A 21,340-nucleotide genomic window follows, 5' to 3' on the forward strand; every position below is an offset into this window, starting at 1 on the left:
AATTATATTTTTTTAATTCTTTTTAAAACAAATTTCTTTTTAATATATAACACTTTTAAATTTTTATTTAAAATATTAATAATTTATTTTATTTAAACAAAATAATCAAAGACCCCCTTTTTAAAATAATAATTTCAATTGATTTCACTTTATAAAATTTTATACATATAAGATTTATATAAAACAAATTCTCCCCTTTTTTTTTATAAAACATATTTTTTATAAATTTTCTAATACAGATTTGGTGTGGAAATCCAGATCAATCAATTAAAATTCTAGACAATAAAATTTGCTTTCTTAGCAAACCCAAAACCCAATTCCAACATCCAATAAATTCTCATATTTGTTTGATTTCCTATTCAACCTTATTCAAAATAAAATATAATTCTCTATAATATATTTAGCGAGGTTTTCTAATTGGTCTTTCAATCCCTAAATATAGATGGAATTGAATAATAAAGATTCAGAATGAATAGTTGAAGGATTCATACAACGAAATTTGAGAAACAAATTTCTACAATCACAAATTAGACAGAAATATCAAATTACATAATTCATTTAGTGATCAAAACACAAGACCCTGCCTAAGCCTAATGCTAATATGCAAACCTCCAGAAGATTGTGAGAGAATTCGCTTCTATCCAAGAACTTCTCTCTGAAAATTTTCCCAAAATTCTCCTTCCAAAATTCGCGGTCCTTCGAAAATGAACCCTCAATTGGTGATAAGGAGTTCTCTCCTAAAATCGGGGCACTAATTGTGTGTTCACTCAAGAGAACTCCCTACTCACCAAACTTCAACTCCCTATTAACTTTTCTTTATCTTTTCTTTATATTTTCCATGCACGTTAATTGAATTATTAAATTATTTTATTTAATTTTCACTTGACTTCTTTTTTAATTAATTTATTAAATTTAATCTCACGCATGCACCATGCAATCTTAAAACTTTTAATAAATTAATTTCTTTTTTCACTTCTAATTAATTTGTTATATTTTAATCTCATGCATACTTTATGCAATTTAACAACTTTTAATAAATTAATATCTTTTCCCTTTTTAATTTATTTTTGAAACTTAATTGATAAAATATTTATTAACTTAAATAATAATATAATTTATCATTTATTTAAAAATGAACTCTAAATATATTATTATTAAATTAAATTAATATTATCACGTTCTAAAATTATTATTATAAATTTCATCTTTAAATTTAGTTCTTTTTATTTAATTAATTTTCAAATTAAATATAATTAAATATTAAAATATCATAATAATTTTCCATTAAATTAAACCATTAATTTAATCTTTTAATTAGACTTAATTAATAGAAAATTTCACCAAAGACTCATAAAATAAAATACGAAAACCCAATAAAGAAAGACACATACAAAATCAGACTAAAGGGTTATAATCACGAATTAACATCATTCGACGCATTCAGAAGGTATTCAACTCATATACTTGTCCTAATTTTCTAAGACAAATGGCTTAAAGGTTTAGGATTTGGACTTAAGAATTTATCTCCCCTCTCTTACCATTGAGATAATGCGTTAGGGTATGCTCATCCTAGCAATTTAGGGAAGTCGATACCCGGTACCTGCAACCTGCATAAAATGCATGCATGTACAAACACAATATTCTAAACTAAACAGGCAATGGCAGGAAGTGGTGCATCGTGTAGATCCCAACTACCAGGTGACTACGAATCCCTTCCTTAACCACATCAAAAACACCTTACATAAAGAAAACATACACACACACCATACGCATGCAGTATGGGGTAAGTATCCATAATAAAACACATATGATAATCCATCTAACTAATCATCATGAATAACTGAAAATACTGTAATAATCATCATGCATACATGAGGTATAGAGTACCAAGTAATCTCATCATAAAATCAACTGAATGTAAAACAATATCTGATAATCTCAAAGATAGCACTACTAATCAACAAGCATAAATTGGCCTAAAAGAGTTCGGCAATAATAACAAAATGTAAACTAGGGGCAAGCACTACATTTTCTCAAAACTATTGGGGACATAACCACCCCCACCAATAATACATCTCTTCAACATCTTCTAGAAAATTATTTCTTAAAATTTTTCCTATAGGAAACAATATTTATACCGAAGGCATACTATACTGAGGAAAACAACTTAAGATTGTTGATCAATGGTTGAAAGTCTATAAAACGCCTTGCAAGGCCATTGAAATGATCTTGTCTGTAGATTAGTTCTTTATTATTTTGGTGGAGTCTGTTTGTCACGACCTATTTTGGTTCCACTTTTCCCTTCATATGCGACATCTTTGATAAGGTGGTCATTGTGTGTCTGTTTTACAGTTTGCGTTGTCAAATCCTTTATGAATGCATCCGTCCAATGCCTCCTCCGTTCACTTTCCCTCAAATAAATTGAATTGTTCTATTTTCCAAGTGAGTGTTATTATTAATTATTATCTATAACATAAATATGAATAAGTTTTAAAACTTTTTTTCATTATTAACTATAGCATAAATATGAATGAGTTCTAGAACTATTTTTCATACTGCACAATCGCTCAATTCCAATAAATATATGTTTCAATTTGTATAAAAGAATGTAGAAAATGAATATTATTCTTCATATATAAATATATTAAAATAGAATTTAAACATTTAAATCTATTTGTTTATACATAGATAAATATTAGATTAGATGAAAAGATATAATAAACAAATTATAAATATTTTTATACTTGTAATATTGATCTTGATTATAAAGAATTATTTCTTATCTTAATTTTAATTCTTATAAATTGATTGCCAAATTATTTCTCAAAAAATATTAAACAAAATCTATTTCTATATAATTAATTGTGAAAATCAATTTCATACAAATTATAATTAAGATAAGATTAATTATATAGAAACAAATTTTGTTTTGATGTCTTGAAAATTGATTTGACAATTAGTTTAATAAGGATAGGCACTAATAATTACATTTAAATATAATTTTTTTAATAAATTTAAATTGAAATTAGAATTTATTGAAGTTTATTAAATTAAATTAAGTAAAAAATTTCAACCGTGATTTATTAATTAGTAATTATTTTTATTTTTAAAATATTAATAAATAATTGATTATCTTATGGTATCATTTCTTTTCAATTTTAACACTATATAACATAATATATATAGTATATTATAATATGTACATAATAAATATTCTATATTTTTTTAATGTATGAGACTTAAGTAAGCTACCATATTCATTATTTATAATATTCAAACTTCACAACACATTATTATAGAATAATTAAAATTAATATAAATTACACGAATTTATGATTTTTTCAATTTATTGAATTATTCAAGTATAATCATATTTTTAAATGATTTTAATGTACATAATATTATATTATTAATTTTAATTTTAATGATTTTTTTAAAATTATACTTTTATGAACTATGCAAATTTATTATGTATTATTAGATAGTAGGTATATTTATTAAATAATAAATAACATTAAATAGTTATGAAGGTTAGTATCATGGTTAAAATTAGGATTTTGATTACCATTCATGATAAGGGTTGAGGTTTACATCACCCTTACAATTATCTTAGGATAGTTATAAATATGATTGTAAAGTTCTAACTAGGTTTTGATGCTCAGGGCTAGGGCTAGGGTTACAAGAAAACTCTACAATTAGGTCATGGTAAGAGTTTGATTGGGTTTTTAATTTGGATGATCATGCCTAGAATTATGATTTAATATTTGGATAAGGGTTACAAAACTGATTGGAATTAGGGTTCAAGTTGACAATTATTATTATGATAAGAGACTACATCATTTAACTGTACTATTTTTTAATTATTTGTGTACCTTTTAACGCTCCATTGAGACTTTTGGCCAACTCACGTTATTAGTTTAGATGTTGCCTCTTTTTCGGCGTACCCATTGCACCCTAAGGTGCAATTGCTAGTTAATAGTAAGGACACAATGTAGATGCTTACTTGCTCATGCACGCTTTTTGGAAAAATGCATTTCTTTCTAGTGTATATATGTTTGTTCACATGCACAAATTTTTTTTTGTGTGCGTTATTTCTTTCATGCATGCATGATTTTTGTATGCACCCATTCGCATTTCATGCATGCAAGCATGCAATCTCTTTCCATGCATGTATTATGCATTCATATTGTTTTATGTATACATGTATATAGACACATAGCATGCATGTAGATTCAAATAATGGCATTGTAGGTAATGTCCCTGAAATATATAAATGACCAAATTAAAATAATTGATTAAGTAGTCTCAAATCTAATAATATCCTATGCACCATGTAACTAATTAATTTTATTATAAAATAAAAAGTAATAAATTTCTAATGTCAACTTATTTGTAACCCGTCAAGAAACTTTTTGAAGCCCTTTATAAGGTCATGTTTTCTATTATAAATAATCATCATGAAGTTTTATGTTTCTTATGTATTTGTGATTCTAGCTATAATTTAGAATTGTATGTCATTTTGGAGGTGGAAGATCCTCCCTATTTTGGCATTTGTGATTTCAGTGGAAGGCACTCCTCACCGCATTCTACTTGTTGGTCCAAATATGATATAATTTGAGATATATACAAGTAACAACTATTGATTCCTATGTGTTGATCTACAATAGATTCCAGGCAATAGTGCTAATGGTTTGCATGAAGATTGAGTTACTTCCATCATACAGCTACCAAGTTTCTATGCATTACTATGATCTTTGAATTATATTGTGAATATCATTCGGGAAGTGTTGGAGATAGTACACATTCAGGAGCGGAGGTTTTTTGCCATACAGACATCATCAACATAAGCACGCTATATGTATTGGTGTTGAGATAATTGGCATTGGAAAAATAAAAGAGACAATTGGCATTACCTAACCATATCCCAGTTGGAAAGGTATGTGATTATCTTATGGTTGTCATTAATGGCAATCATACATTCATCAATGAGAATTAAGTTGGCCAACCAACTAGTTCATTGGTAATAACACAGGTTAATAGGCAAGGAAAGGACACCTATCATGATCAGTGATCACTAAGTGATGATCAGTGAATACATGATAGAGTGTGGACAATTTGCCAACCAATCAAGGAAGAGGTACAATGGATAGTGTGAATACGCAAGGTGAAGGTTAAGGAAAGATACAAGGTTACCTTGGGATAGGTTATATGTTTTGACCAGTCCAAGCAGTGGATAGATAAAATAGGGATGAAGGTCAACCTAGTCAAATCTAATCATTAAGTTTTGTGAAATGTTTGAGAAGACAAAGAGGGAAACAAAAAGATCAAATAAACGATCATGATTAAGAGGCAAAGAGATTACAAGTAAACATATAGGATTTGTAATAAATAGATTGGTGTTGTAGAAGAAGAGAAGTGAACAGAAAGGAGATACAATGCAAAGTTATGTCTAAAAAAAAATGAAAAGTCTCGCAAGACATATGTTAAGTAATCAAGAAAGCTCTTCGTCACATTCAATTCTAACTGGTCATATCCATTGAAGAATCAAGTAATGGATAGGTATGTGTTAACCAATGACAAGAGTCTGTTCTTGAAATTAGTAAAGGTATTGTTTGAACTGTTAGAAATGGAGACCTCTATCTTTCAATGCTAAATAGTAGTAAAGTGATTCATTTGACACTTTTAATTTCATCTATTTACTCGAGGAAAATTAAGCATTATCAAACAATTGATCAAGAGAGATATTGAGATGTGAGAAAGGAAATTGTAATTAAAATTATCATGAGCCCTAACTAGTCATTCACGAGATGCTAGTTTCAATTGTTGATTGTTGAACATTATTTTAATCTAAGAAAGAATGGAAAAGTATGTTGAGGTGATTGTTTTGATTAACAATAAGGAGGAATCTAGGCCAATGTACATGCCTTAAGTGGACAAAAAAATTGAAGTAGACATGGTTGGAGCATTATCTGCAATATCATCAGGTTAGAGCTATTAGATTTCCACAATCCATCAGTGTTATTTGTTTTCAAACAATAACAACAATATCATCAGGTGTTTTACAACTGGAAGATATTCAAGCATATATCCATTGCAAGATTGAGGAATTAGACACACAAACTATTAAAAATGATTACGAGAATAAGTGCTTGAATAGTGTATTGAAAGATGAGCACAAGCATCTACAAGTGAAAGGTTTACCCTACATTGTTGACATTCTCACTGAGTTTCATCCAAACTGGATAAGGATTGTACTAAGTCGAGTGTGTGACCATTACATGTGGTTGCACAAACCACACAAGTTGTCAAAAATGATTATTCACAGTTACATTAATTTTTTTCTCAAGGAAAAGAGTGCATAGTAAGAAAGATCCCAACACATTGGTTCCAAATCTAACCAAATCGAGATATGATAGATGAGTCATAACCATTGAGAACATTATAGACATTTAAGTACATTTGTTTCAAGCATAATTGGATTTAAAGTGTATCAATCTAACAAAACCAACAATGTACCAACATGTGCAGTACATGTCACTTACAAAATTGTGAAGAACAATGTGGTTTACAACCTATGAGAAATGGTAAGGAGGCAACTTCTAGAGAATATGAAAATAATAAAGAAGGGCAACAAGTAATCGGTGAAGTATGGAGCTTTACCAGTATGTATTTTGTTTTACATTCAAAGTTGTTTTCAAGGAAAATGAAAGGTTGAATGTTCAAAGAATACACTAGTAACTACACATATAAGTGAACTTATAAAGGAGCAAGGTTAAATTTTTAGTAATGTCATGAATGAATACTTTAGAAATTTTCAGACTAACATGCATACTAATGTAAAAATTCTTGTTGGTGCCATAGAAAAGCATAAGAATGATATGTTTTTTCTAGTAGACACAAATTCTTGTATCCTACAAGCAGTTGAACCTGTAACCCATTGGCTTCCACCTATGGGCTATGAGGTTGATGAAGAAGAGGTCAATCTTCATGTTGACATGCTATTGTCCAAACCTATTGACAAAGGTGAGAAAAGGTTTGGCAAATTTGAAGAAATTCTTGTAGGAATAGTCAAGGAGATGAAGACACTGGGCTCAACCAAAAGGTTTATCGGGCAAGCCTAGTATACACCCAGTGAAGGAATAGGAACATCTGGTACATCAAAGATGGTGATAGAGGATACATATGCAAACATCCCCTCCCCTTATCAATGCGTAAAGAGGAAGGCTACTTGATCAGCCACTAAGGAAGAAAAGGTTGAATCAAAAAAGAAGCAGAGTCAAGAAATAAAGGAAGTTACTAGGAAAAAGAAGCATGACAAGAAAAACAAGAGGTTGAAGAAGAGGTAGAAAGCACTAAGTTGGATCAATAGGTTTCACAATTGAAGAAAAGAGTGCAGATTAAATCACCCACAACTGATGATTTTGTCAAAGTTATAATAGAATCAAGGGTCTTAGCAGCGTAAAGAGAAGATACAATTTGGCAAATGAAGAAGATGAGAAAAAAAAATTGAAGAAGCAATTGTTCTACATTTGCACAAAATCAAGAGAACACCGGTAGAGCTACATTCACTATTCTTGATGAGTTGCAACAGCTTATTGATGCAAGATGGGCATCCACATTACAAATGGACAAGAACATAATTGAGAAAGCTTTAATGGAAGCTCAACTAGACCTAAGTTTAGAAGATGTCAGGAAATTATGTGAAGATCGTAAGAAGAAATTTAGAGTAAAGAAAAGAGCAACTAGAATTCTAGTAGAAGACAATCAATCATTACATCATGAGACAGTAGAAGTATGGAGAAAGATTCTAAAATCTAATGACAAGTCACAAGGGCACTCAACACTTGTTTGAGTGGATGATATCTTTACAATTGAAGAGATAATTGACAGTGTGGTACAGGATATTCCTCAACGAGTAGAGGAACTAGTAGCACAACAAGAGAAGACACCAACCAATGAAACCACAGATGTTGACATAACCAGTCAACTAGAATTATATATAGGATAGGAAAAAAGATAGTTTCACCAAAGAAGAAAGATTAAATGATTAAGGAAAATCAAAAAAAAAAAGGGGCAATAGGAAAAGAGTGGGCAAGACTATCAAGTAAGAAGAAAGCTTCGTCTTGAACCAAGTATGGTGAAGAAAAGGAAAATGGTCAAACTTCTAATTGAGGAAGAAGTAGAAGATCTACGTGAAGAGGTGATCATTCCTACACCTATGGACATTAAAAAGTTAAACCCAAAGAATCAATGGAGTACTCAAAGAAGTGGAAGAGAGGCACCATTACAGCACAAGCAAGCACTCGAAGGTACAGTGTCTTGAGTTTGTGGTACGCTCCAAGGATGGTGTGTCATAATCATGTTAGACAATAGGGCCACTCTCAACTTCATCAACTTGTCACTCATCACCAGGTGAGCTTAGTGTACGGAGGAACATGAAGGGTTTGAAATCAAGGTGGTGAGAGCAAATCTATTGACACACCCTAATTTGGTTTTGCAACTTAGCATCACCATAGGGAATTTCATAGTGATAGATGATTTCTTTGTGGAAGACATAGATGATACGGATGTCCTATTGGCATTCAATGGATCAAGATCCTCGACTTGTACACACAGAGTTTCAAGAGAATGGAGTTCTCGTTCAAAGTGGATGGCAAGGAGGTGGTAGTAAGAGCAATGTCAAATGGAAGCCCAAGGGCAATTTTGGCAAAATTTATGGAAGAAATCTTTAGACATGATGACATTGTCTGGGTGGCACATTACTTGGTCTCAAAAAAATCTTTGAATGGGCAATTAGCTTACTACCATGATGAGGAGCTTCAAGCAGTGTTCAATAAGCACAATTTGGTCTTCATGGATATAGTTCACCTGGTATACCCCCATATAGAGGTTTTGAGAACACCGTCAAGTTAGAGAAAGGAGCCAAGCATGTTACCACCATGCCCTATCCCCACCCCTAGAAGTTCAAAGAAGAGAGAGAAAATAATCCAAGAACTCCTTGACAAAGGATGGACTAAACCTAGTTTCAAAAGTCGTGTGTTGACTTTGAACATTAAACAAGAAGACCATCAAGAATAGATGCCCCATTCCCAAGATTGACAAGTTATTGTATAACTACACAAAGTAGTTTACTTCTCCAGAATGATCTTTGCTATGGGTACCACTAGATCCACATTAGGAAATAAGATGCCAAGATGATAGCAATTTGTTACCACTATGGACATTATAAGTTTTTGGTCATGTTATTTGGTTTGACTTGTGCTCCAACCACCTTCCAATCCTACACAAACTACATCTTCAGCAAATAGTTGTGTAAGCTTTTGTTGGTGTTCTTTGATGATATACTTGTTTACAACAAGACATGAGAGGAACATTTGAAACATTGGGACAAGGTATTAGGAATCATGGAATCACATTCATTGTTTGCAAAAAGGTCCAATGTGAATTTGGAATGACTAAATACTTGGGTCGTGTCATCAACACCCAAGGGGTTTAGGTGCATCGGGAAACAATCCAAAGAATTATCGATCGCCCAGGCTACTCACGGAGTTGTCTGGATTTTTCAGTTTGTACAGGTACTACTAAACATTTGTGAAAGGGTTTTTACATTTCAAAGCCAACCAACAAACTAATGAAGGAGAATTTCCATTGCAATAAGCAAGCACAACAAGCCTTCGATAGATTTAAGTCATGAATACGTGATCAATACTAGCACTATCAAACTTCAATTGACCCTTCACCATGGAGTGTGATGCGTCAAGAGAATGTATTGAAGTGGTGTTAATGCAAGACCGTCAATTCATCGCATTTGAGTTGGAAACTCTCGAAAGTTGAATGATTGTACTTGATTTATCATAAGGAAATGCTCGACATCATGCATCCATCGTCCAAGTTTTGACAATACCTCATTGTAGCAAAATTAGTTGAGGATAGACCACAATAGACCGAGATATTTCCTAGAGTAGGACTTGAATGAGGAGCAATAAAAATGCATAAGAAGAATACAGGCATATGATTTTGACATTGAGTATGTGGAGGGAAAGAGTAATGTGGTGGTTAATGCACTATCAAGGAGACTTGTCATATGTTCATTGTCACAAATTTTGGCAAATTGGAAAGCCCATTTGTTGGTTTACTTTAAAAACACGCTTGTGTGTCAGTTGATGTATGGTTGAGTATAGGATGACAGGTACAAGGTGGCTAACAATATCATCTACTACAAGGATAGAATCTATTTAGTACCTAATTCGGAGATAAAGAAAAAGATTTTGAGGGAATGTCATGATTTACCCTTGGCAAGAGCCCACTGTACCTCAAGACCTATAGGCAAATTCGAGAGAGGTTTGCTTCAAAGTGCCTCAAAGATGATGTATCACAATACATGAGGGAATGTTCAACTTGCAAACAGAATAAACCCAAGCATAACTTGCCTACAAGGTTACTTCATCATCAAAAATGGGAAAGCATCTCCATGGACTTCACATTGGACTTCTCCTGGTGCAAGGGAAGGATTGTACCTATGTTGCAACAGATCGTTTGACCAAATATGCCCATTTATTTGCCATCCCTGTGAGATTCCAGGTAGCTTGGGTGACTGAGTTATTTTTCCAAGAGGTGTTATGCTTGCATGGCCTTTTGTGGAACGTTGTCAGCAACAGGGAAAGTCGTTTCCTCAACACTTCCTGAATACAACTTTTTCACTTAGCAAGCATAGAGTTGTCACCAAGTATGAGCTACCACCTGCAAATGGATATTCAAATAGAGATTGTGAACAAATGATTGAAGACTTACTTAAGGAACTACGCTACAACACAGTAGAAAGTGTGGACTTGTTGGCTTCACCAAGGAGAGCACTACAACACTGCATACCACATGTTGATAGGCATGTCACAATTTGAGGCACTTTATGGTTATGAGGCTTCGTCACGTGTGGATCTAGCATTAGGCGACAATAGTGCACTGAACTATGTCACAGCGCAATAGAAAGTGTGGATCTGTTGGCTTCATTTAGGAGGGCACTACTACAACACTACCTACCACATGTTGATAGGTATGTCACCATTTGAGGCACTTAATGGTTATGAGGCTTCATCACTTGTGGATCTAGCATTAGGCAACAATCGTGCACTGAAGGCCAAGGAGTGGTTGCAAGAGGGTTTAGATATCCTTTGGTCTCTCAAGGATACCCTACAATTAGCTCAGAATCAGCCAAAGATTGTAAGCACAAGATTGAGCAGAATTTTGAAGTAGGAGATATGGTCTACCTCCAACTATAGTCGTACAGACAGCCTTTCTGGAAGAGAAGTGGTCTCAAGAAGTTGAAGCCTTGCTTCTATGGACCATACAGAGTGGTAAGGAGAGTAGAAGTTTGATGTTGAAGCCTCACTTCTATGGACCATACAAAGTGGTAAGGAGAGTAGGACAAGTTTCCTACAAGCTCGAGCTTCCAGAGGAAAACCAAATTCACGTCTTTCCTGTTTCATGCCTCAAGAAGGCAATAGGTCAATGTGCCACAATTTCTAAGGAAGTCTTGCCAATTGATGAAGAGGGAAAACTTGTGTTGGAACCTACAGAGATCATCAATGTTAGAAAGAGGAAGTTAAGGTCATGCACCATCAAGGAGTACCTAGTTTGTTGGAAGGATTTGCTTGTTGAAGATGCCACATGAGAGAGCAAACATATTTTAAAGTAATTGAGTTTGCAAATGTTTGAGGGCTAGCAATTTTTGGGCTAGTAGGACTATAATGTCCATAAAATATTCAAATGACTCATATTAATTGATTAAATGGTCCCAAATATAATAATATTCTAAGGAGCTTTTAATTAATTAATTGAATTATAAAATAGAAACTAATAAACTTCTAATGTCATCCTGCTTGTAACCCTCCAAGAAACTTCTTGTAGCTCTTTACGAGGTCTTGTTTGGCATTGTAGGTAATCATCGTGAAGTTTTATGTTTCTTATATATTTGCAATTCTGGTTGGAATTTGGCAGTGTCTATCATTTCGGAAGTGCAAGATCCACGCTATTCTGACATTTGCAATTTTGGTGGGAGTCACTCATAACCCTATTCTACTTGTTGATCCAAATCTAATGTCATTTGAGATTTATCCAAATACCAAGTATTCATTTCTCTATGTTGATCTACAATATATTCTAGCAATAGTGTTAATGGTTTGCGTTGACGAATGAATTGCTTCCATCATTCAGTTGCCACATTTGTATGTCTTACTTTAGGCCTACTTGTTGAACTATACTATGAATATCGTATGGGACGAGTTATAGATTGTACACGTACGTGAGTGGAGGATTTTTGTCATACGAATATCGTCCAGAATGCATACTAGTGAGTAAGTCTATATAATAGTTGTCATACTCTCCTGGACCAGACTGCAAAGCTTCTCTTCTGAAAGAGAAGGCTTCAACCCCCAATATCTAAGAGGTTGGAGGTAGTGAGGTGGGAACTACCTTGACTTCCCCTTGGTGGTACTGCAACAAGAGGCCACCGGAACCACCCCACCGGTGGTGGTGCAAAAAGGAATGGAGGTCATTCTGGGAGATGTACCTTGGAAGCATGTGGGGCCTACTTTGTTGCATGGTTGAACCATTCCACAATATGGGGAAATTAGTCAAGTATAGACATTTTACCAAATGGGTGAGGGGCAACACTATAGAGCTTGGACTTTGTCATACAAGTGAAATACATCACCATAGGCTGTGGTCTTTGCATTACATGCAATTATCGTATGTGTGAGGTTGTGAGGTGGAATGTCGACCGAGGATGGTGTACAGCTAAGAGGTGGTGTCGGTACATTCTATCAGATTTTACAATTTGCAAAGTGGACAAGCCAATTATTTTAGGGTGAAAAAATATTATCTTTCACATGCATCACATTTCCATATGCACATGCAGCACATAACAGCCCCTCAAGTTTTACCACCTGCAAGGTTGAAAGCCAGTTTTTTTGGGCAAAAGCTATCTCTCGTCTTTCAAAGGCATCATATTTCCATAATTCCTCCTTGAAGGCCCATAAGCTATTGTTTTAGGTAATTGCTCCAGATTTTACTGCCTGCATGGCTGATAGCCTGTGTGTCTTCACACACATCCAATCTACTTCTATAATTCCTGCTTTAGGGCCTGCAGGTTATTGTTTAGGTGATTGTTTCAGATTTCACTACCTGCATGGCTCAAAGCCAAGTTTTTAATTTGAAAAATAAACTTTCACAAGCATCGCATTTCCACAATTCCTGCTTTAAGGCCTAAATGCTAATTGATTCAGATAATTGTTTTAGCATCTTTTCCATGTGTTAAGCTTTTGACACAATTTCTTATTATAATTTTGGACTTATTTCTCTATTTGATAGTATTTTCTGTTAAACTTCATTAAAAATGTGTGCATCTCCCTGTGATCTTCAGGGTAACAAGCTAGACACAGCCTATGAGATCATGAAACAACAGCACGTTTTGTATATCAACAGACATTGCAGTTTTTTGCTGTTTCTGGTTTGCCCTGCTATTTGAAGTTTTTTTTTCTGGCAAACCTAATGAAGGGGTGTGTAGTGGTGTACAATATTTACATTTTCTAGAGGTAGAAACCCCAATAAACCCCACTTTTTTTACCCATAAAAATTAAATATTGCCTACTGAGGATGTTTGTAGTAAATCCTACAATTTGTTCGTTGAGGAAAACTTTTGAAATGACCAAAAAGGGGAAGCCACGAGCTTATATTGTGTTGCCTCAAATTAAACTGTCCTATTATATTGGAAATAGTTGCCCATGCCAGACATAGCTTTGTTCCACTTCTTATGGTGGAATATAAAGAGATACAAATGCTTTTTTGCCTGCAACTTTGTATGGAAAACTAGTTATGGTAACCTCATTCATACCTAAATGCTTAAACTTCCTAAACAAACATCAAAATAAGACAAGCAAGAAATTCAACCAGCTCTTTGACAACTAAATAGATTCATTGAAACATGATACCCCATGCAATGCATGAAAAATGATTACGTGAAGTGGAGCTTAAATTTTTGCATTTATTAATTTTTATTCAATCTTGAATTGTGGTAGAAATGAACTCTAAACTAACTATAAATATATGAAACATAAAAATGCTTAATTAAAGAATTTATTGAAATCCTTTTAAATTAGCAGAACGCTAGTGCCGTAAGTTAATGACATTTTGGCCACATATATACCACTATTCCCATTGTATTTTAATTAAAGAAGCAATAACTTCCGAATAATTCAATTCATCAATCAGAGTGGCCCAATTTGGAAGCCATAGTTCTATCCCAGTCATCAAATCGATCTCAAGAAAGAATGAGAATTATTCAAGAAATGATATCCCAACTGCACATTATGGATGTTGGGGAGGAAAATTGTTTAAAAACATGCAACAGTGAACCGTATCCTAAAACACAAAAATTCAGCAGCAGGATGCTGTGATTGTAAATATGATATGTCAAATTTCAATATTCCAGGTCCTCTCTGCAATTAGCATTGGTGATTTATTCGTTTCATTAATATTCACTGATGCTGAAACCTGAAGCACCAAAAACAAAGACATCTGTAAGGATCAAAATTCTATTCAACGTTGAATGAATTTGGATTTAGAAGATACAAAAAGTTATATAGAAAAATCAAATAAATTGGCCATTTAATCACTAGCATAATTCATCTGCCCCTTATCTGATAAGGAATCGCCAAGATACAACAGGAAAACAATTGAGCTAAATTCCTTTTATTGAGTTGACAATTCAAAATATTGATGTGACGTTCAACCTATCAAAATCAAAGGTTAAGTATATGTAAAAATCAACAAATATGAAACCACTACAATGTAGTCAGGAACAAAAATCTGGCTAAAACAATAACTTAGAATAGTGCCTACATAAATCCTCACAAACCACAATTTTAGAAGTTACCAAGTGTTTTACAGATGAACTCTAAGATGCACAGGTCAATAGTACATTTTCAAGGCACATGATCCACCTAATTTGAAGGAAAATCTTCCTAGTCCTGAGCAGGACTCATCTACATCTATGAAACCAACTCCAGTCTTGCCTTCAAGCCAGGAGATGGGAACACCTAATAATTAAAAATGTGATTTCACAATTGAAAAAATCTCTGCCATAATCTATTTAACACCTAATAATTAAAAATGTGATTTCACAATTGAAAAAATCTCTGCCATAATCTATTTAACAGATGCCTTCGTTAACAATAAAGACATTCAACTTGCAGGTAAATGCAAGGTGAGATAGGCACTCAGCCTTCATGGATAACACAGTAGAAATATCAAAGGGCGTACAAAGTAGGGATCACAATGTACAACATACTCTTTGATGACTATGAAAGGAAATATATCTATAGTGGCAATATATTACAGTTAGAGATATATTAACGATTTTTTTTTAGTTTCAAACAAGCCAATTCAACTTGAAAGTGCTCAGAACATAATTTTAACAAAGAGCAAAAGGCAAATGAACCCTTAAGCAACTAAGATAGTGAAAGAGAATGTATTGGCTAAGATAATCTATGGTAGCCATAATGTAGTGTCCACTTTCGGGGTTTCCCTAAAAACACAAATGCATTTCAAATAAGAAATGTAAGATAGAAGTAACCTAAACCTTTAAAAAAAGCCTTTTTACAAAATAAACCTTCATTTTTAAGTCCTGCAGCCACAGCCCCAGACACACACATATATACAGAGTACACACGCACATATATGTCAACTATCTTCAAAAGGGTTAGTATTTACACATTAATACAAATAAATATAATCATACTTCACTTGATAATCTCGATCAGGTGTGTGTGTGTGAATTAGCTTCATTACGGTTAGTATTTACACATACAAATCAAAATATTCATTATTCACTTGAAAACCCCAGTCATAATAGAGTTTGAATGAAGGAGCATTATAGGATCGGCCCAAAGCAATCTTCAATAAGCCCAAAAGTCAATATATAATCCCTCTTGGCCACAAGTGGCAGGCACCTTGGACAACCAGCATGGAGTAGTCTACCAAGTTGGAAGCATCAAAATCCTAGTTTTGTAGTAGGACTAGCTCTTTCAATACACAAGTATAATCCTTCTCAATAGCATATAAATCCGACTCTTGTAGCAGTAGCAACAATTGTAAAATTCTATAGGTATTAGAGTCAATTTAGCTATTTAGTCAATTCATCTTCTAAATTTACCAGATTTTTATGTAAAATGGCTCCATTTGTTGGGTGGAGAGACAGAAGAAGGGGATGTATTTTTGCCAGCAACCTTTTGTGATAATTTATTAAAGCATGTCCAAGTTCACCATTGCAACTGAATCAACTGAAAAAATTATTTTAGCCTTTCATTCCATCCAACTTGGACACCTTGAGGCCAAGACATCAATGTCTCTAGTTTTCAAGTTACAAATGCATGCATTTTGAGGTCATACCTCATACACCATATAGTGCCATCCAGTCACCCACATATTCCAGCCAGAATATTCATCCATTAGCACCCTCTACCAATTGCCAAAAATATCCCTAAGGACTGGAATATTCCTCAACCCCTTTAATACACCTTCCTAAATATTCCCTAGGAATATTCTAAAATACGATACCAGTGAAATACATACACCTATGAGCAGCATGCATGTAAGTTGGACCTTCTTCAACAAACATTATGTCTTATCTTCATCAGGATTGTAACTATTGGGTGAATCAATTCATTTTCCTAGACCTCCATTGTGACAACACTTGAATCTTGCATCTTTATTGAGCCCTTGATGTGTTCAACAACACGTCCTTCCTCTCTCTTTTCCTTGTTTTGGAGGACTACCTTTTTCTTTCTTTAGAGGGATTCTATTTTGTACACAGGTACCTATCATGGCATCTTGTTTGTTTAGACGCGTTCTTTTTTCTCACTAAGTTGTATTTAAAGGGGCTTAAAGGGGGATGTTAGCATAATATTTGATTTTGCATCTTTTTTACTTAACTTTATTTAGACAAATAAGTTTAATCCTGGGTAAGTAACAAACACATATGGGTTTTGTTTCTTGAAGGCAATCAGATACCACCACTGCCTCTAGCTGTCAATTTAGCACCTCTCTCTATGTTGAGTTAGCACCTCTCTCAATCAAATCAACGCATCTCCTCCAGGACATTCATCACCATGACTTATGCATCCAAGAGGCTATATAGATGTATGTATTTCCTTCTGAGCATGACATGAAAATTCCAACTTCTATTCACATGCAACTGTTGGTTTCTTCTTTTGTAGATAAAAGACTGGCAATGTTTAATTAGCTTAATTGCCAAGGTATTGGATAGAGGTTACAGGCTAAAACAGTTCTATAATCCCCAAGTCCATATTGACGAGCTGAATTAGAGAACTCTATGGTGTGCTCAACTGTCCATTTATTGTCTCTGCCTACTAGTTGAGAATTATTAGGAAAACAGGCATAACCTATGGAGATTCTCATCAGCTCTAATACCTGGCTGAGTCACGTAAGCACATCCACTTCACTTCTGATTAGCTTTGCTCCAGATGTGGGCCATTCTCATTCACATGGATCCTCATCCTCATTGGTGTTCTCGGGAAGGGGAGGTGGAGTTGCTGTGTACCTAGCTTGGCTGACTGCCTGATCTCAAACCAGTTAGTGAAAGGAACTGGTTTTAGTTCATAGGATGTTTTGAAAAGGCCTCAAGAACAGAGAAGAACAATTTGGATGCCGGAGTGTTTTTCGAGTTGTATAAAACATCTAAAAATAAGTTTTGGCAGAAGAGAAAGCAGTGATTTGTGATTATATTAGCCTGTGATTGCCAGTTTACAACAGCAGCTGGTGTCAAGTTTGCTGGCACAGTAGCAGAATCACCAAGCCAGTTTTGATACTCAAAGCAGTGAATTTGCCGCACAGATAAAAGCATCCTAAGGCCTTCAGGTTTCTTCTGTCACTTCATTTCTCCCACTCCCATCAACTTCTTCATTACATAATGTTAAATATTTTAGCCTTATATGAAATTCTGGATATTTCAATTTAGAAATGGCAAATTTGTATAAATCATGAATTAACATATTTCTGGAGAAATTCTATATATCCGAACAGGTGTCTTATATTTTATTCTTCTTCCGTTCTGGGTCCCGCATATTTGCTGGCTACGGTTATCTTCTTCTTTTCGGTTACCAATTGTCAAGAGGAATATCGTATGAATGCAACCCGATATATTAATGAAATGACAATCAACGTGGGAATTTCAGTCTGCCATCACTACTTGCATCAGGTCACCATTCAGGCTTTAAGAAATGATGGTATCGGGAGAATACAAAAATGATCTTCAGTATTATCTCACAGATTGATTACTTCATTACAAATGATGAGTTTTTTTCAGTAGGACGGCAGCTAATGATCTGCTCCCTTTATATATACAGCATCTCCGATCTATCAATTTCTTCCTCTCAGATTTACGTTTTGCATACCAGTTTTGGTTCAAGTCTTACGAAGATTTGGTAATGTTTATAATTACTTTGATGTGTTCTGTATCATCGGGCTTTACCTGCCTTGATCAGAGGTGATTGTGGGGATTGATAGCTCACGTGTTCATAGAGCAGTAGCTCTGTTATATTGTAATGATGATTACTTCATAAATAAAAAGGATTCATTTTGGGGCTGGGTTGTTTCCGTCTGAAATGAATGTGTTTGATTTATAATTTCTAGTCCAGATTAACACATAAGATTCCATTTAGCCTTTCAAAACCTGATTGTGCAATTGATATGCATTGAGGACATGTCATTGAGGATTTAGAGCAACCTTAAGTGCATATTCTTAGTTACTATGTGACTGTGCTTAGTGAGCAGCCTGACAATGTGGTTGTGAAGGTAGAATAGAGCTCTGAGAAGTCCGAATCTGAATTGGTTCTTGTCTTTTTCAAAGCCCAGAGGCTTAAAACTGTGTGCTGCCAACTGGAAAGAGGTTAAGTGAGACTTAGCTCGTATTCTTGGAGGAATTTTCTCCCTTAGGTGGGTTTCTCCAAGGTAAATCTGTGTTTTTCTCTTTGTGGTGATGTTTGAAGTAGATCTTTGTTGTTTTCTTAGTTCAATTGGTAATTGATTGACCATCCAATGGAATGTCCATTGTAGTTAACAGATCACAAAAATTAGAAAAAGAAATTTAAATTCCTTGTGTGGAATCGGAAGCATCAAAAAGATAAGTTGAGAATACATCATCAGATGTTCATTGACCAATCTTGAACTGGACCAGAATGAAAATTACGGCTGAATTAAAACACTGACTGGTAAGTTCCGATATCCAGTTCTTGTCTCTTAGTAGATTGTGTTAAACGTACCAGTAAAGCAGAATAGCAGTTAGTTTGGTCTTTTCTCTTATGTGCAATTGTGATCGTCATAAAGATAACTTGAAACTGGAGAACCTTCTTCAGAAACCAATGGAATTTATATAGCCAGATGCAGTTTAACCCAGGCAGAATAGAGCACCCATAGTACACAGCAAGAAAGTTTGAGACATTGATTCATGAAAGCATAAGATTGTTTGTAACCCTTTGGCCGTACCTCTAAATTTCACCCATTTAAATTTTTTTAATGTAAGATCAAATTTATTTATTTATTTATAATTCCACAAACTTATTATCATTTTCATTCTATTTCTTATGCATCTGCCTTAACACTGACAGCTAAATGGACAGATAGCAATACTTGTGGTGACCACTGAATGAAGAAAATATGATACAGGTCCATTGATAATAAATAGTTTTATAAGTCAATGTTGCATTATAACTTTCCATGCTATAAATGGTCAAATAGATTATATCAACCATAGAGGGCTGGGTGTTTTTCAATTTTTTTCATGATTAGGCTAATTAAAGTTAAGATCCATAAGAGTCAAGCTGTCATATCTTTTGAGGCATTTTTGTCCCTTTTGTTAATTCAAAAAAAATTAATAACAGCATAATTGATCACAATTGAAACAATACTAACATAAGCTTAATAATTTGCAGATTATCAAGGTAAAAACAAAAGAAGAATTTTATGGGTACCCAACATTTAAGTAGGTTTGTCCCTACTTAGGTGGTTGAGATTATTAATATTTTAATTTTGTATTTATTTATTTAGAATATCCCACATATCATTTGTCTTTTAGTTTTCTTTTCTTAGATGTTATACCATATTCATTACAAGGAATGTTGGAGTACCATATTGTTTGCAAAGAAGATTGGAGTGTAACTCCTATTTGTTGCACATGAGCATGCAGATCTCTTCATGAGGAATAAGACACAGAAGCACACACTAGAGTAAGATGGACACTCAGAGCCACAAGCATTTCCTTTTTTTTCTCTATAGAATAGAGGTCCTGAATCCCTTTTATTTGTGGCAGTACTTAATTATCCCATTATGTTGAAACCCTTTTTTTTTGTTGTGGAGAGATAGTGAGGCATTGTAAGCTTTTGATATTGCCATATTTCATTAGTGCATATAGGGTGTTCTTCAGTCCAACAGTTTTGCCACTTAAAACCCTTGTCTTGCATTTGTTGTGATGTGATATTATATAAATTTGTTAGTTTATTTTTTTTTCCTTGGTGATTTAATGTTTAGTGGTTGATCTTGTATACCAGAATGTTGGCACACTTCTATAAACCCTTATTCTTGAGAATGCCCCATGATGAAGAGTATCCCAAGAGGCAGCTTATAGCTTCCTATCTACGACGTGCAAAAGCTATGATGGCTCTCAAATGAACCTAGCTTATGTAACCCTTGCAAGGTGCACCATATAATGGAAGATTCAAAGAAGAGAGCAAAAATGCTAGCATCCAAGAATCAACAATGCACATGCCATGCAAGATGAAAGCTAAACTAAATGAGATGCAAGATGCAAGCTAACAAGCATGAAAGATTAGAAAGCCTCCTATTTAGACTAGGTGATCTAAGCCATGAGTATAAAAGGAATCTAAACTAAGAATGCCATGATGCAACCATGAAAAAGCAAATATGAGGTGCAAATGCAAGAGCACTCCAAAGTCCTTTCAAAGCTCCAAAGCACCTAGAAATCCTGTAGCATAATGTTAGTAAAAAGCATAATGGTTAGAGAATGAGGAGAGAGCCCTCCATTTTAAAGATAAATAGATGGTTGAGATTAAAGGGGCATTGAGATTAAGGGGTGAGAGAGGCATAATCAAAGGTGAAAAATGCATCTTGAGTGATCCATGTGCACAAGCATCCCACCTAAGCAAGATCAACGGTTGAGTTTAAAAGACAAAAGATGTGTGGAGGAGAACTAAAGTTATTTTGGAAATAGAAGATTCCTCTCACATAGAAAAGTGTGCCCCTCATGTGAAAC

At 34.1% G+C, this 21,340-nt stretch overlaps 1 protein-coding gene across 1 annotated transcript in view; it reads right to left on the reverse strand.

Annotated features, from left to right (window-relative positions):
* Positions 1–14,197: 14,197 nt before the first annotated feature.
* Positions 14,198–21,340, reverse strand: part of LOC149551105 (outer envelope pore 24B-like protein) — a 48,328-nt gene continuing 41,185 nt past the window's right edge. Inside the window, exon 3 of the mRNA XM_089786676.1 lies at positions 14,198–14,547. Coding sequence (XP_089642802.1) covers positions 14,467–14,547 — 81 coding nt within the window. The 3' untranslated portion in view covers positions 14,198–14,466. The remainder of the gene's footprint in view (positions 14,548–21,340) is intronic.

This window comes from Cupressus sempervirens, chromosome 6 (genome assembly GCF_028749045.1).
Source record: "Cupressus sempervirens isolate cs-2001-9-10 chromosome 6, ASM2874904v1, whole genome shotgun sequence".
Classification (NCBI taxonomy): domain Eukaryota; kingdom Viridiplantae; phylum Streptophyta; class Pinopsida; order Cupressales; family Cupressaceae; genus Cupressus; species Cupressus sempervirens.